We start from the raw sequence: 16,930 nt of genomic DNA on the forward strand, positions 1-16,930 counted from the left end.
TACAAAAAGGTAAATAAAAATCCCCTGAAGCAAGGTTTTTGGTAAAGATCGAATCAGGAACTTGTGTGAAAACAATTAAACAAATTCCAATACAGTCACATATTTTAATGTTACTTCTTTCATCAGCATGGCATTAGAAGTTATTCCAAGAATAATGCTTTCAGTCATCCACTTCCAGTGCTGCAAACCTGTTAACATTGCATGAATGCTGAGTTTCTGGCACAGCACGTCGGGTGGCTGTTTTTTTCTTATGAGATGCTTTCCTTTTTTTGCAGGACTCTGATTTGGTCTTGGTCATCTTCTGAAAGAAGTCTGGAGAGACCACTGACTCCATGGTATTTAACAAAACCATATAAAGCTGAGCCATTTTTGGAGATAAGAGAAACAGATTTTCCACTGAAGGTGCTGATTTAAGCTCTTGATACAGTCTGTGCACAAGGGTCCCAGTGTAAAGCCTGCCCAAAAGAAGGATAAAATCTGCATTTAAAATTGCACCTCAACAGGACAAGTACAGAAACATGTTGCTGGATGACAAAAACATACAGTATCCAACAGTCAACTCCTATGCCAAATGTATTTTTCTTTATAACTCCTTTTAAGAAGGGAGTTTTGCTGTAAGTAAACCAAAGGAGTTTGACAGAGAAAACGAAACATTCATTAAATCAGGGAAGGGGCTTGTGTGGAAAGCAGATCTCTGGAACAACCTTACCTACTTAAGTCTGGCTCAGAGAGAGGAGTACCAAGTAGCTGGTTGAGATACAATCCCATCTGAAGGCAGCACTGCCACTGGCAAAAACTGTGTGCAGCATCTAAATCAAAGTCGTTATTTTGCACTTTCTCTTCCTTCCATTTTAGAAATTCGTTATATGCAACACTGTCATCTTCAGCAGGTAGATCTGTGGGATCTAGGTTATAAATAAAAAAATAACTTGGAAATAAATGTTCTGCTGTGAACAGTACAAAAGGTATCTGCAATATATAGAGTAATGTCTTCTCCCTGGTTCTACCTGAAAGGAGAGTGTAGCCAGGTGGGGTGGTCTCTTCTCCCAGGTAGCAATTGATAGGGCAAGGAGAAATGGCCTTAAGTTGCATTAGGGGAGGTTTAGGTTGGACATTAGGAGGAATTTCTTCCCAGAAAGGGTGATTAGACACTGGAATGGGCTGCCCCAGGAGGTGGTGGAGTCACTGTACTTGGAGGTGTTTAAGGAAAGACTGGACATAGCATTCAGTGCCATGGTCTGGTTGACAGGGTGGTTTTTGCTCAGTCATGGGTTGGACTCTGTGATCTCAGGTCTTTTCCAACCTAATTGATTCTGTGTGATCAAATCCAAACAAGCTTTCCACCTCACTACAACCCACCTGGAAACCTTGTCAGTCTGGTTTCTATAAACCAGAACTTAAAGAAACTGTATAACCCTGGCATGCATCATCTTTATCATCAAAAGAAGGACTCCTGCAGGAAATGTCCATAACCCTAACAGGTATAAGCATTACTGAAGCAATTTCTGTGATTATATAATACTTTCAAATTTGCAATTCATAGACATTGATGCCTGAGCATGTTAAGCTTATTTTTTATAACTTTTATATCTGAATTAATATTTTGATCCTAAAGAAAGTACTTATGAAGGCAAATTAATTTTTTACAATGTGTTAAAGTACTGTTTTACCTATATAAAATGTTAAATTGATGGTTAGCACTTTTTCTTTGCGCATATCAATGCATATATTGTGACACCTCAGGATATAGTGCAAAGGCTAATTTTTCTAAATTTGGACAACTCCCTATAAGTGCGGAAAAATGAGCTTTGGTCTGGATTTCTGTACTAGATGAACACCTAAAATTGTATTCTTTGGAGACATACCTGGATCATCAGTTATCCTCTGCAGTTCTCCAGAAACTATCATTAGAAGCAGAGTCTTTAATTGGTTCAGCTTAACTTTTGGTTCTGAATAACGTATCCAGTAACATGTTACAGCAACAGGGAGTTGTAAATGACTTGGGAAAGGTTCTAGGGAACTCATTTTCACTCCCAGAGTCTCCAGCAAAAGCATCTGACGGCATGAAACAGGCACCTGAAAATAAATTTAAAAAGTGGAGGTAAGAGACTTGATCTGTTGTGAGCAATTTGTAAAAGACCAATAAGTTCTTGGTTAAATTAGTTACCGCTATAGGTTTTTTGATAAAAAATTATTTCAGTTTCATAGATAATCTGAACAGGAAATATTTTTTTAAATACTACTTAAGACTTTTAAAATGACACAGTTAAACATCAGGGAGAAAGATAAAAGTAACTGGTAAGTAATTCATTCCTAGCACATGTTCCCTTTTTGCTGAGCCATTTAACTTCCAGAAAGTGATGTTGTAAGCTTTGTCCATACCTCCATGCATGCAGAATTGCAGCAGGCTGCTCAGCTGCAATCCGAGTGCTTTGTAAACCTTGATTAGGATTGTTTTGCCTACTCTTAGACAGACACTCCCACAACAGAAGAGCAACTGAAGTCAGTTTTGCCTGGAGCGCTTTAAATGCTGAATATTTCTTCTTCTAACCTTTTGTTCAATCGAGATTTCCTATATATTCAGTAAGGAAAATTGTTGTAGTAGCAAAGCTCCAATTCATTAAACCAACAGCACGAACACCAATGTTGAAGTAAGGTGTCATTAATGTCTCTCAACATGAAACTTGATTTTTTGAAACTCTTAAGTGTTGTGTATTGTTTAAAAGGTGTGTGCCAATAACCTGTGTAAAGTAACCTGTACTATGGACCCATAGCTATCTGTAGCATTTAATGGGTGTAACAGTGACAGACTTGGTTCCTTTATAAAGGAGCCACCAGCAAGTGATAAAAACATTCAACATTCAATATGTCAACAGTCAATCTGACTGCCAGAATGGATAGAGCACATGTGCCTTAAAAATGCAGAATTAAAACACATGGATTGTACTTCTGGACGTTGCAGAAATTTCTGCATACAAAACCTCAGTTATGCAACCTCGAGAATGGGAGATTACTTCCCATTATGGCAAGAGTTACAGTGTTAATCATTAGAATTTACACTGAAGTGCTACAATGGTGACTGGAACTAACCTAGTACAACTTTCCTGTGGTTTACAGGTGTTTCTCAGGTGCTGTTCTGCTCTGTCTGGAAGCATGAGAGCCATGTTAGCAGGAGCATACTCGGGGCAGGTAAAGCTGCTGGGCAGCTGCAGCATTCACAGTTGGAATAATGGCTTCTAGTAAAAAGGCATGAGTCAGATTTTGTTTCAGAACACTGCTCTGAAACATTACACAACTTGATCAAATACTAATTAGGTTTTGTAGTGCTAAAATCAGACTTTCCTAAACTACACGAAACTGAAATCCTTTCCCAAAAAAGCAAGTATTAGTTTAACAATACATAGGATGAAATAAGGGCTTCCAATGAAAAATGCAGGGAGTATTGCATATACACACAGACTACAACTTCTCATAATTTGTCTTAGTACACTTGGAGGGGGCAGGAAGGAAAGGAAGTGAAGACAACCTGATGTAGCTTCATATCACAGATACTTCTGTGTTACAGTAGTTACTGTTTTTGTGTCACTCGTGACACACTGTTAACTATGATCTGTTGTGACAACCATTTACCTCCATTAACTTGTCCAAAGGAAAACGATCATCACAAAAATCTGGGGGTAGGCTTGCTGCTTGAACAAATGTTTTTTTAAGTGTCTTTTGGCATCTGTCAAATTCACATACAACGGGCAGCTCGTTGGTCTGCTTACTTGGAGAGGCATCTTCAGTACCGTGAGATACTCTCAGAAGCAGTCCATAGATAACTTGTCGGATAGGCAAAGCCGTGCCATGAGCACTGGGTCTCTGCATGTTCTCCACCTGAACGCGGAGGAAGGTACTTCTAAGGATCAGGGCATTGATGACGAACGGGGCCAGCTTACCTTTCGCAAAAGCATCAAGTACCCACTGCGGCACGTCTGCTTTCCTGGCAGCCTCGCACTCATAGCTCCCATTCTGAAAGAAGTCCTCGAGATTCACGTCGGACGGAGCATAGTCCTCCATCGACGAGCACAGAAGCTCCCGTATTTCTTCCCTCTGGTGCTTCTTGAGGTATTTCAGCACGTTGTCCACGGCCTCGGCGGGCTCCGCAAACTGCGCCAGCCATTTCAGCAGCCCCTGGAGGCGGAGGTGCCTCCCGCCCCTGCCCGCCGCGCAGCCCCTCGGCAGGCGCACCTTGCTGAAGAAGGCCTCTAGCGCCTCCAGGCCCACGAAGTCGTTGCCGTGCATGACGGCGAAGAGCGGGAGCAGCGCCTTGCTCAGGCTGCCGAAGTGCCCGCAGAATCGCTCGGCGGAGAAGCGGCGCGCGGGCACGAAGCACCCGTGCGGCGCGGCGGCGGCGGGGACGCGCACGCTCCGCCACTGGAAGTGGGACAGCGGGCAGTAGCCGCCCGCCAGGTCGAACACGAAGAAGTCGCTGTCGAGGGAGAGCACGGGGCAGCCCCAGCGGTTGGCCAGCCCGGCGATCTCCCGGTCGGCCTCGGCGAAGCACTGCACGAAGGGCACGCCGAGCCGGCCCAGCGCCTGCACGAAGGCCTCGCGGGTCAGCAGCGGCGCCAGGCAGCCGCCCGCGCCCCGGGACAGCCCGTGGGCCGCCCGCAGCTGCTCGGCGGCGCGGCTCCGCAGCGTGGGCAGCTTCCTGTCCTCGGCGCCGCGCCCGCCGTCCAGCACCACGAAGGGCGCCACGCCACAGGCTCGCAGCACGCCGAAGAAGTCGCGCACGGCCGCGGCGAAGGCGCCGTAGTCGCCGCCGCGTCGGAAGTCGGCGTCGGGGGCGAAGCAGAGGCAGTGGTAGAGGCTGCTGCCGTCGATGACCAGCTTGGTGTCCCGCACCCGCAGCTCGGTGAAGAACACGCCGCGCTCCTCCACGAAGCCCGTGAGCCCCTGGACGCCCATGGCGCCGGAAGCGGTGCCGGCAGTGACCCGCGCAGGGGGGATGGCCCTCCCATCCTGCATCCGCTTCCTCCCGCTCCTCCCTCCCCTCCCGCTCCTCCCGCTCGGGCGCCGTCTCCTGGCGACGGGGCCGCCAACGGCGCGGGACGGGCTGGGAGCGCTGAGGGTCCCGGGAGCGGCGGCCGCTCCCGCCCTGCCGGCCCCAGGCCAGCCCCAGGGCACACGGGGCACCCCCAGGCACCGCAGCCCCGCCGGCGGGACGGGCGCTGGAGCGGCGGGAAGCGGCGCGGACCTGCGGCACAGGGAGTGCCGCCTGTCCCGGAGGGGTGAGGAACGGGGACGCCGCCCTCGCTCCTCGCTATGTGGGTACTACCCGGTGTTTTGAGTCTTATACAGTCTTGAAACAAGGTAATAACATCCCTGAAGTTGTGCTAGGGAATCTCGGCTTCCCGAATGTGCGCCAGAGAGATGCTAAATTTGACAGTCGAGTGCATTTGTCCCCCTTTTACCGTCATCCTCAAACTCCTCTGCTACCAGCACTAATAGTAAAATTTAGTTATCATTTCTCTAGGAAGAGTAAAAAACTGAGCTAAGTGAGGTGATGTCGCTATAGCCTTGGGTTCATAAAGATGTTGCTAAAAAGAAGAATGGAGCCAGTGTTAAAAAGTTAATTTTATACTTTTTTTTCCATTAAGGAAAAAAACAAGGAAAATCTCTCTTTTGTCTTTTTTTTTTTTTTTTTTTTTTTTTAATTTTTTATTTTCAAAACATTTAAAGGAGCAGGCCAGGGAAGTCATCACCAGGAAAAAAAAATCAAGGTGGTAAATACTGAAGATATTTAGAGCTAAAGACTTAAGAATTTGTGCTGCAGGGGATGAAGGGTGGCAAATGTTAATGTAAAACAATGGTTTGTAAGGAATAAAAAGAAAACCTGATAAAATTGAAAAATGGCCTTGATTGGCAAAGAAGGGATTATCTTGGAAGCAGAAAATGTCAGAGTATTTTAGCTGTTGCTAAAGAAACCTGAAGGTTAATCTTACAGAAACTAAGAAAGGTCAGGGAAGAAGCTGAGATGGTTTGCACTCAGCATGTGTAGGTGGAGCTATGAAACCCTAACCAGCAATTTTCCTTTAGTTTGAAACACAAAAACAAAGATTTAACTCTAGGCAGGGAAGAAAATATTAAAAAATAGTGAACCAGACAATGTAATTGCATTGGTTTGGTTGGCATCAGCAGGCTGCCTGGCTCTGGGATGGGACTTGGGAATGGTGCATGGGACAAAGGAAACTCCTTACCAAAGATACTGGATAGGGCATACTGAGATTTGTTTTAGGAAAAGAGAGCTGGAGACTTGATTGCTTTGGGTTATTGAACTTTAATGAAGCAATTGATGTTGCTTCTTGAGAAACACCTGCTCAGTGGGAGGTGGGCGCTGGTGGGAAAGGAACACAAGGAAGTTTGGGCTAAAGGTTTGAGTGAGTTAGGAGAGGCTGTGATTCATGTACTTCTTGAAGAATCCATCAGTCTTATGGCTGAGTGAATCTTTAAGGTCTGTTGGCTCCTAAAAGGCATTTCTTCCCAATGCAGTGCTCATCAATCCACCTCTTCTGTGCCGTTAAAATGCACCTGTGATGCCACAATGGCAGTCACTGGCCCCTGCCTCATAACACTCTTCAGCAGTAGACACTAAAGCATTTCACAAAGTTACATGATAATTATTACTATTGTTATATAGGGAAGGAACTTGAAGCATAGAGAGTGAAAGGTGGGAGGCATTATTAGAAATAAAGCACAGAAGTTAAATTCAGTTTAAACTTCAAGAACTACCTGATCTTAAGCATGGTTTTGTGGTGTAAAGGATTGTCATACATTCCTAGGCCCAAGTAAGGAAAATTTGAAGGCGAGCTGTGTTAAGTGACTTCAGAAAGAAAAAAAAAGTATAGATAGCCCAGCAGTTTTTCTAAGTGCACTTGTTTCCAAAGGAATTTATGAAGGCATGCATAACACAGTAATTATGAGAATATAACAGTAAATGAAAATTGCATAAGCTTTCTAGAATTGGCAGCATAATATTTTATGGAGTTCATCTTTCTGCCCTCCCATCCTCTACACCTCAACATGATCCATTTGAGCTCCTTCAGACAGATTTGGAGTTACAGAGAAATAATTTTCTAGCTGACATTCTTTCCTTAGCATTGGAATTTCAAATTTCTTGTCAGTGTTGCTGAAAGAGAACAAAGAAACAGTATTAGGAGTGCTGTAGTTTAAAAACATGCAGGATTTGTATTATTAAGATGTCCTGTGGTAATTAAAATTTATCTGTGTTTCATAACATGGTGACAGTGCAATGTCAGGCTTTTTGGTACAGTGTGACAGCAGCTCAGCAGATGGGTGTGAAAATAGGTAAATAGGTTCTTGTGCCTGTACATACACACACACACACACACACACACACACACTTTGTTGTTGCAAGATGCAAATCTGTTAGCTTAATTTAGGCTCTTCATTCATTTGGCAGAGAAGCCAGTGACTTGTAACCTAAAGTTGTACAGCTTTTAAAATTAGGCAGTTTGTCTTTGCTCTTCCAAAACTACCACCAAGACAAGGAAAATCCTGTTTATGTGCTTGCCTTGGCCTTGAAATGATGTGGTGAGCAAAGCCAGTGTGGGCTTGCTGCTCTGCAGTGCTGGTGGATGGTAACAATAGCGACACTGATCTTGCAAGACCTTTGCTTGTTCCAAAGGATCTTCCAGCAAAATGATGCATGTAGCATTATGTAAAGCAATGAAAACAATATTGTTTTGTTATGTGCAGTGAAACACCTCCCCTTTTTCATTTGGAATGAGGAAGGCTGAATAAACAATGTTACTCGGAGCTCGTGTTGAGCAGTTGAAAACCACAGAAATGCCAGAGCTTGGCCTTTGCAGTCCTTATGTTTGCAGAATCAGTTAGACAAGAATTCCCAACCAAAGCTGACTTGTTTGAAAGGTTGGAAAGGGGAGTTATGAAAGGGCACAGTGAAGGAGGAATGAACTTTAGGCAGAGTTGGGTTTGATTGGAAGTCTTGCAGATTTTCTGTAAAACTGATTTGCAGAAGATACTAGTAGTGAGTCATGGTGAATTGTGAGGTCAGCGCAGGAACAGATGGTGAAATCTGAGGGGTAAATTTAAGAGCAGAGAAAACAGAGATGAGAGAGAATCAAATTAGGAGTGGAGGTTATGCTTCAATATGTACAAAAATCTTGAAATTAGCATCCTGAAATGCAGATATTTTTGGTGTCAGGTACTGTGGTGGTATAAAGACAGGTGGTGAGGAAGAGTGCCATATCTAGGGGAACTGTGCTATCAGTTCAGTGAATTAATTTAAGGTTCGTTTAGAGGAAGACTGACTATGTCATCTACTTTATCTGGAGTTTGTTTATCAAGTCTGCTGCCTGCAGTTTAGCACCTAATGATTCCACTTAATTTGTATTTGCTGCAAGCTGGGTACTGTACACACTGCCACAGAATTAAAGGAGAAGTTTAATAAGAAATATACATTGACAAATCAATATTTTTCTGTTTCAAGTGATTTCTGTGAACATCCATGGAAGAATAAAAGGATTTGAAAGCTACATCCTTGAGAAATTTGTGTAGTTTTTGTTACACAGAGAAATGCTGAAATTTCAAGAAACTGCTAAGCATATCACTGTTGCCAGATTCAATTCTGCTTGCTCAGATGATGTGATTGCAAGAAGATACACTATTCAGAGAAAACTTGGCAATGGAAGCTTTGGAAGTGTGTATTTGGTTAATGACAAAAAAGCAAAACAAGGAGAAGAATTGTAAGTAAACCCTTCACATGCTTTAAATAAAAATGTTTGGAACATATTTCTTGCTTTGTAGATATTTTGTTTGTATTTGTGTCTCATCTCTCAGTTTGGTGTTATGTTGCAACCTTAAGTGTCTAACTTTAGTGAGGATGTAAGATAGAGGCAGATTTTTTTGATAATGCTTAATTGGATGCTTTCAGGAATTGATTCTGTGTTACTGTAAAGACTCAGATTGTTGGAGGGGTCTCAAAAAAAACCCTGTACAGTATCAATGACCTAATTTTATAACTGAGTTGTCTGAATACAACCTGAGAAGGAAGAGGTACAGAAATTCCAGTAAACACCTTTCTATTTGCTGTATACCTAACTGGTAGAAGGTTTGAATTTTTCTTTTTAATTGCCAGCAAATCTTGATAATTTTTTTAGCTTGCCTGAATTTGGAGAAGTCTCATCAGTTTTATTGATAAACCCTTTGGGATCCTGAAGACACAATGAGAAAAGAACATTTTCAGAGTGTTGACACTCCTGTGTCTGGGTTTGATGTTGGTTTTTGTGGCTGGACTTCCTGTTGTGTAGAACTTTTTGTCTACCTTAATACTTACGCCAAGTGAAATTTAACTATAAATATTTTTGTTTTATTCAAAAATATTTGTAAGGCTCTTTGTCTAAAGTCAGAAACATCTAATCAAGTTGGTCCTCAGCCAGAAATATATAATTCCTTTAAAAAGGAGGGATTTACTGGTCCTTATTGATGGACACATTACTGAGTACTTATATGATTAAAAGGCTTTTTCTGATTCATTTGTGCCTCACTTTTGCTACTTATGGCTACCCATTATTGGCAATATTGCTTCAGTAAGAGTGTAACCAAGACATAATTCTGTCAATTGTTTTCCTTCTACATCAGTTTGCAGCTTCTCAGGTCCTTGGATTACAGTTAGTGTCCTCTAAGCTTTTAGCTTTATTTCACATGGCTTAAACAGTTTTGACTCTCTCACAGACTTAGCTACACTTTTCTCAAAAAAAATGTTCTTCAATGAAATATTTCATTAAAACCAATAAACCAGTATTTTTCATTTTATTTTTATGTTAAAAGATGGGATGACAGGAACTACCTGAGCTTCTAGGACACTTCAGAATTCAACTGTTACTAAACTCATTCTTGCAATATTAACAGTATAATGAAATGTGGGTCTCACACATTTGCTGCTATAGCACAACCTGCCAAACCTCAAAACAAGGAACATGCCATAAGCTTTTAAGTGGTTATTTTCATTTTTTTCTTAAGAATTTTGAGTGACTGCCTTGAACAAACATTCACTGCCTGCAGCATTTCATGCCTGCGTTTTGTTAGGGATGAGCCTGAGTCTGTGCTCTGCTATCTTCAGGACAGAGACTGAATATCAAATGAAATGGTTTTGGTTTTAGTTTTAATTTTTTATCAGTCTCTTTTTGTGACCACAGTACAATAGAAATGCACCAGCATTTAACCAGCCCAAGTGCTCTGAGATGCACAATGCTGTGTTTAAGCCTTCCATCACGAGGGGGTGCTCGCCTATCACAGTTCATTCCTTCCTTGCCTCAAGCTTGAATCGACGAGGGAATCCCCCCAAATTTCTGCCACTTATATGCTAGTGGATGACAAAAATACTGTCCCAGCTGAGCATGAAAGCACAGGTTATTTATCATTATATTTATAATGATATAGAGTGTAGGATTTAGAAATGCTGTTTTTTTAAGGTGTTAAAATATGCTGGAGTCACATTTCAATACTGCTTTCAGATAATCTCATATGGAACCGTACTGGTTGTTGCTTATGTTATAGATATTTTTGAATGAAAATCTACGTGGTTAAAAAGAATGATCTTAATACAGCTCTGAAGGCACTTTGATAGAAATAAACCCACAAACAACAGAACTGTGATTTCTGCAGAATTAGAATTCTATTTTTATTGTTTCAGAGATGATCTAGAATGTGCTGAGATTGAGTGTTATGTACTGTGTAAATTCAGCCACAGATAATTTCCTGAAAACTACAGTAGTCTAAAGCACTCTGAAAAAATAGAGGAATAAATCATAGGAATACTAACTCTGAATAAAAGTGACATATTGCTACGGGAGCTGTTCAGGGATATCTATCTTGATTTTCCATTAGTCACTGTCTACAGAATGAGTTAATGCAGAGACTAACAGTGATTATTGTCTGATTTCAAGTATGCTCAGCAAAGCTTCTGCATGATTCTAGGAACAGTTTTAGGTTGTGCCTTCTATTTTGTCACCTCTCAAGGATCATATCTGTGGTGAGTGAAGTGTTATGCACAGAGTTGCTTCAGCTGGGAAGAAGAGAGAGTTGATTGTTTGGGGCATACCTCAAACGAACAGATTTATTTCACATAAGATTTTCAAGGCTGCTCAGGCCAGCAGTGCCTGCCTTTCTAAGAAGTACATGCCATCCTCATGCTGCTCTCCAGTTCTTTGTATGGATGGGATCAGGATTATTGCCTTCCTCAGACCACACTAGATCAGTATGATATGGTTGACTTGTCTAATCTATAAACATTAAGTTATGAAGTACCACAAGTATAATGCCATATGTAGATCCCTTACTACAAGTCCCTCTTAAGTGTTGCATTCTATGACACATTCCTTGCCTGTAGCTTTAAGTTCCTATCTGGTTTTTTTTTTTGGTTGGTTGGTTGGTTTTTTGTTTAGTTTTTTGTTTGTTGTTTTTTTGAATGGTAAATTTTATTTTCTGGTGGAAGAACTTTTGTTCCTGTTGTAAGATTCTCATTGAGTATAACAGGGGGTTAAATATCTCAGATACGAGTCCCTGCAATTTATGTGAAAGCAGCAGAGTAGAGAACAAAAAGAATGCCCTCATAGAGAGGTCAGAACCTGGGAGGTTCTTCACTATGAACAAAGTCTCTCATGTACTAAACAATCTATACAGGAGAGAGATTATCAATTTCTCCCCTTCTTTTGGAAGCAACTAGATCAGAATTCATATCTTAGACCCTAAAGTCAGTTAAGCACAGGAGACACATCTGTACAAAGCAAGCTTCTTAGTTCCAGTTTAGACAGGATGTCTTACTTTGTGAATTATTTGATATTTATTTGTTCCTGGACAGTATGGCTCTAGACCTAACCAAAGCATATAACTTGGTTAGGTTATAAAGAAAGCAGCAGGATTGTAGCAGCATTTTTGCATCTAAGTAATATTCCTGCAGTCACTTCTATGCTAGTCCCCCTAAATATTTTCTCTGTTAATGAAAACAGGTAAAAGACAAAATGGTTTACAGCAGAGATAAGTTCAGCACTAGCCTTGAAGGACAGCACCTTCACTTAAAGAAAATGAACGTCCTGATCAATTGTGCCGAGGGAAGCTCTGGGTTAAGTGTCACTGATTCATAACCAAGTATGGGCAAGCAGCTGAAGCACACAGCAGGCAATAGGGACTGCTAGTTCATAAATATTCACAAGGTATTTATGTGTCCCTGTGGTGGAAGGGACATGCTGACAAGAGCCAAACTCCCTGGACTGCTCCACTGTGTGGAAACTGTGGGGTGTCAGCTCAAATTCTGCATCTGATTTGCATTATAGCTTTAATCCAGACTCATGCTAGGATTCCTTGGAAACTGTGGGCTTAGCTGAATAATTTATCATGTGACTTTCAATTATTTATGACTTCTTATAACAAATGATATAAAATCTAAAGGTGGGAGCGATTTGTTCCTTATGAATATCCAAGTGACAGTCAGCAGATTGCTGTGTTGTCAAATCCCTGTGTTTACTGCCTGTTTGCTTCTCTGAAGGTATTCCAATGGAATGGTCATTTGATGCTGAATTGATTAAAACAGAAACAAATTACTCCCTGCCATTTGTTGTGTGCATATTCATCTAATTACACTGCTTTCCTTTATTCTTCTCTTTTGTTTAATAAAAAACCCCAGAAAATAAAACTGGAATTTATAGAGCATTTTGGATTTGTGAAAGAATATTCACGATCCTCTTGAAAACTGATCAAAGGTACATTTGCTGTTGGACCTTCGTGATTGTGGTTTATTTTTAAATAAGCTTTTCTTAGTGAAAAGTGCTTGGTTCTGTCACGTATACCTGTGCTTTTTCATGTAAGGCTCAGCTGCTGTGCCATGCCTGCTGACGGGGTACAGTCATGCTTGGCCCAAATAAGAGACCATAAAAGCATTGACCTTGTGGATTTAGCTAGAGCAGTTTGAGAAGTGAGCCTTCGTGAGCTTTCCACTTGAGTGGCCAAGCATGACTTTCATATTCTGTGAGCAGTGTTACAGCAGTCAAAGCCTGGAGCTAAGTGTCCAAGTAATTTCCTTGCTGAAGCTCTGGAAGGGCAGCTGATGCCCTCATGCTTTAGTTCAGAGTACACCTGCAATGGAGGGAGTGAAACTGTGAATGTTTTCCTTCAAGTTTAGCAGGCAGTCCCAGCTGTGGCCACAATGATTTCAGATCTAGTGCAGCCCAATACAATCCTGATTCAAAGACAAGTCTGATAACCTTGGACTCACCCAAAGCAGCTCTCACTGGAATCCATGTGGGAAGATGCTTTAGTCCCTACCTCCTGCATCCCTGTCAGTGCCCAGCTTTTCCTGCAGCTCAGCATGGCACAGTAGGGCTCCTCCAGCTCAATGGAAGAAAGTTTAGGACACTCCTGTGCTGGATAAGGTTCTGTGGGTGCTGCAGGGTAGCTTGGCTTTGAAGCACAAGATGTGAGATTTCACCCTGCCCATGCTGGTGATGGATTTGGCAGTTTAAGTCACAGCCATGCTGCAGTCCTTTACACAGGCAATTACTGTGTTAAATTTTCTAGTTCCCTCATAACCAAAACCATAAACCCCAGCATTCTGTGGCTTCTTTGGAAGCAAAAGATCCATACTGGAACATGTTGAGACCCTTTGTTTGGCTTGTGTAACACAGGTGTCTGTGCAATCCTCCTCAGTGCTGTCTGATACAACCTTTACATCAGCTCAGTCACCTTTATGAGCTTTGGTGGTGTTTATTTTTAAGGGGTTTTTTTGTACTGCTTTCCTTTTAGTACACCTTTCTTAGACTAAGTATGGGAATAAATCACACAGGACTCCATTTTCTTCATGGTGGAAAAAGACCATTCTTTATTCACATAACTCCTTTTTATAGACTTTTAGAGACCCTGTGTGGGGCTCTAATTGGTTAGTAGTTTTCTTGCCAATTATTTTATTTGTTAGTAACAATTTGTTTTTCTGTATTGATTGGTCACTCAAACACTCGGTGTATATGTGCAGGGAAGTTTTTTGTGAAAGATAGTTTTCATTTTTCTATGTAATGGTGCAAAATCAGTTTATGCAGGTGCAAGTTGTTTTTTACCCAGGAATAGCTTGTTATGTTAATGAACTGCTCACAACAGGATTGCTTTCACATGGGAACTTTCAAAATGCTAGCTTTGACAAGGCCGGCTACTAATTCCAGGACTTTATGAAGTCTTTATGATTTTTCTACCTTACTGCAACAGTAAGTACCCTACTTTTTCTTTTTTGGTGGGACTTGCCCATTTGACTGGGGAGGATTCTAACTAGGTCTTTAGCACATGTAAGTGGGAGGCAGCGTGCCTTGAGGGAAATACTGCTTGGGTCTACAATGGATCTTGTCCCCCACAGAGCCAAGCTCCCAGGAGCTCGGTGCTGCAGCACTCACCACCTTCTGGTCTGATGTGCAGGCAGTGAGCAGAGCTGGTGGATGAGTTCATTGTTTTGAGAGTTGTCTACAAGCAACATTTTCAACACTGGGTGGAGACCTGTGCTTAAGGCATTATTGGTGAATTACCTTTCTTTGAGGTGCACGGCAGAGAAAGAATTTAATGATTTTGTAATTAAGCAAATGCCTTGAGATTGCTTCTGTCTCATTCATTTTGCTGAAACTAATTTTCATGCATTTGTAAGCTAGTTTTAGTAAGAAAATGGGGAGAGGTACAGTTGTATTATTTAGGTTGAGCTGTGGCCACCTGCCTCAAAGATACTGTAGGTGTTTGAAATATTTGAATATGTCCATTTACTGTATTGTCTTACAGGCTACCCTTGTTGGCAAGGTGTTTCCTCTCAAGCCTGCATCAGGGTGGTTTGAAATTCTTCCATGCAGAATGAGTCTCCAGTTTTTTGTTGCATTCAGTACATTGTGATGATAAAACTGCTGCAGTGAGTGGAACAAATTCTGGATTTGCTGGACAGTCACTGTACTTTTCCCTATTTTTTTTCTGTTTTGTTGCTGTGCTTATGTGACTTACTAGTAACTGTAATTCTTAGTTCATTGTTTTGCTTACATCCACAGTGTGCCCTTCAAGTGTTCTAAAACTTTTTAATGTTTCTGGGTAGTTGCTTAAGTTTTGAATTGCATGTGTTTCACTGGCTGTTAAGACCAGAGTACCATACTCAGAAGGGCTTAAAAGTATTGAAAGATTTTTATCTAACAATGGATGCTATATGCAATAGTTTCCTCAGCGTTGCTTGATTCCCTTTGCCTTTGATTGTAGACTGTTTAGTAATGTGCTTTTGTAAATCTATAAACCATGCTTTTATATTTTTAGACAGTCCTCTCCTTTTTTTTTTTTGTACTATAGATACTTGAATGCATATCAAAAATAAACATTGAAGGAGATGCCTGATGGAAAGAGTCAAGTAGGGAGAGTGAATTTTCTCATTAAAGTTGCAGCAATTACTGTTTAAATTACTTTTGGGAATGAGTTCCTCTGGAAGGTCAATACTGTTGACATAAATATCCTTGCAACAGTGAAAGGAACATAATTCTGCTTACAAATATATTTAAATTCAAAAGGGAACCAGTTAAATTTTGCATTAACAAGTGTTTTAGTTGAAATTATGTGGAATGCATTCTTACAGCATTTTTAGTATATCTGGTTTCCCTTCAGAATGCCTCTTGTTCAAAATAGTCTGTTTTCTGTGAACTGATGAATATAGATCATGATATGAGGATCTTTCTTCAAAATTTCTGATTGAAACTAATTTAAAAATTCAAATTAGTTCTTACAGAAGGAAAATTCTTTTTTGGCAGATGTTCTGCCCAGGTGAAGAGTTATAACATGGCAATTATGAGATGTTTAATCATATTAAAAAGCTTGAAGACAAAATTCTGCATTCAGCCTTGAGTTCTGTGATGGTGTCTCCTCTTGTTTGAAAGCAAATGTTAATTAGCAGAGAGCAGTTAATTGTAAAGTATATTGTCTGTGTAATGAAATCACAATACTGGTTTAGAAGATTTGTTGTGCAATTTAAGTTTTTCAAGATACAGCAAATAAACCAATTATTTAGTCCTTGCTGTATTTCTGAAAAATCCCATTTAGGTTAGGGACAGCATGATGTTTACTTGCATTCTTAAGCAAGACTGAGCTGCAGGAAAACGGTTGGGTGAACAGTAGAGGGGGGTAATGCAACATGTAACCCTAAAGTATGACTAAATAGAAGTGCATTAACAGGTATTAGTCAGTATCTCATCATCATTTTTAGTAATTTTTCTGTTAAGACATAAATTTCTTGTGTTTAATCACAGTCTATTAGTATTTGATTTAGAGCTGAAACATATGAATGGGCTATAAATGTATTTGCATTTTATTTTTCCATTTCTCTCTAAGAAAAAGTTCTAATTTCAAAAATTGGCTTTAGAGAAAAATTCATCCTTTATTAATCAATGCCTACTTTTATTCTGCCTTTTTAAATCAATGTAGATGGCTACCCAAAGTATCCCAAAGAATTATTCACAATAAATGCATTTTTTAATCTAAATAAATAATTCAATTTAATCACTTGTTTGGTTCTATGGAAGATAATACAGTTGCTCTGCTTTGCCTTTTAATTACTGGGGTTTTTTTCCAAAATTGGCACATATGGTTGACCAAAAATAATTTAAGTTATGCCCCTTTGTATAAATAAATTTTCGTAGTGCAGAAGAAAATGATATAAACTTTATTCCTTGAGGCTAACTTATTTCAACAGTGTTCTCTTTCTAGAAAATATATTCAACATTTTTTGGGATACTAATTAGGAATTGTTAATTTTCAAATAAGCATAAACTGTTTTCATCATGAGTTGGCCTGTTCAGTGTTAGTGCGTATGTTAGAGCATTTGAAAATTTGGCATCTTGAAAAATATTTGTAA

At 40.6% G+C, this 16,930-nt stretch overlaps 2 protein-coding genes across 3 annotated transcripts in view; one reads left to right on the forward strand and one right to left on the reverse strand.

Moving 5' to 3' along the window:
* Positions 1-4,950, reverse strand: ASTE1 (asteroid homolog 1). Its single transcript, XM_058810417.1, has 4 exons — positions 3,631-4,950; positions 1,866-2,076; positions 710-905; positions 1-455 (listed from the first exon to the last, which is right to left on the reverse strand). The coding sequence occupies exons 1-4, from the start codon at positions 4,948-4,950 to the stop codon at positions 161-163; spliced, it is 2,022 nt and encodes a 673-aa protein (XP_058666400.1). The 3' UTR covers positions 1-160.
* A 332-nt stretch (positions 4,951-5,282) lies between these two features.
* NEK11 (NIMA related kinase 11) overlaps positions 5,283-16,930 on the forward strand; it is an 80,981-nt gene continuing 69,333 nt past the window's right edge. The window contains exons 1-2 of one of the 2 annotated variants that reach the window (XM_058809995.1): positions 5,283-5,355; positions 8,516-8,771. In XM_058809995.1, the coding sequence (XP_058665978.1) occupies positions 8,602-8,771 (170 nt within the window). In that variant the 5' untranslated portion in view covers positions 5,283-5,355; positions 8,516-8,601. Of the gene's footprint in view, positions 5,356-8,515; positions 8,772-14,331; positions 14,355-16,930 lie in introns of those variants that run through there. The other variant, XM_058810002.1, reaches the window with a different exon arrangement.

This window comes from Ammospiza caudacuta, chromosome 1 (genome assembly GCF_027887145.1).
Source record: "Ammospiza caudacuta isolate bAmmCau1 chromosome 1, bAmmCau1.pri, whole genome shotgun sequence".
Classification (NCBI taxonomy): domain Eukaryota; kingdom Metazoa; phylum Chordata; class Aves; order Passeriformes; family Passerellidae; genus Ammospiza; species Ammospiza caudacuta.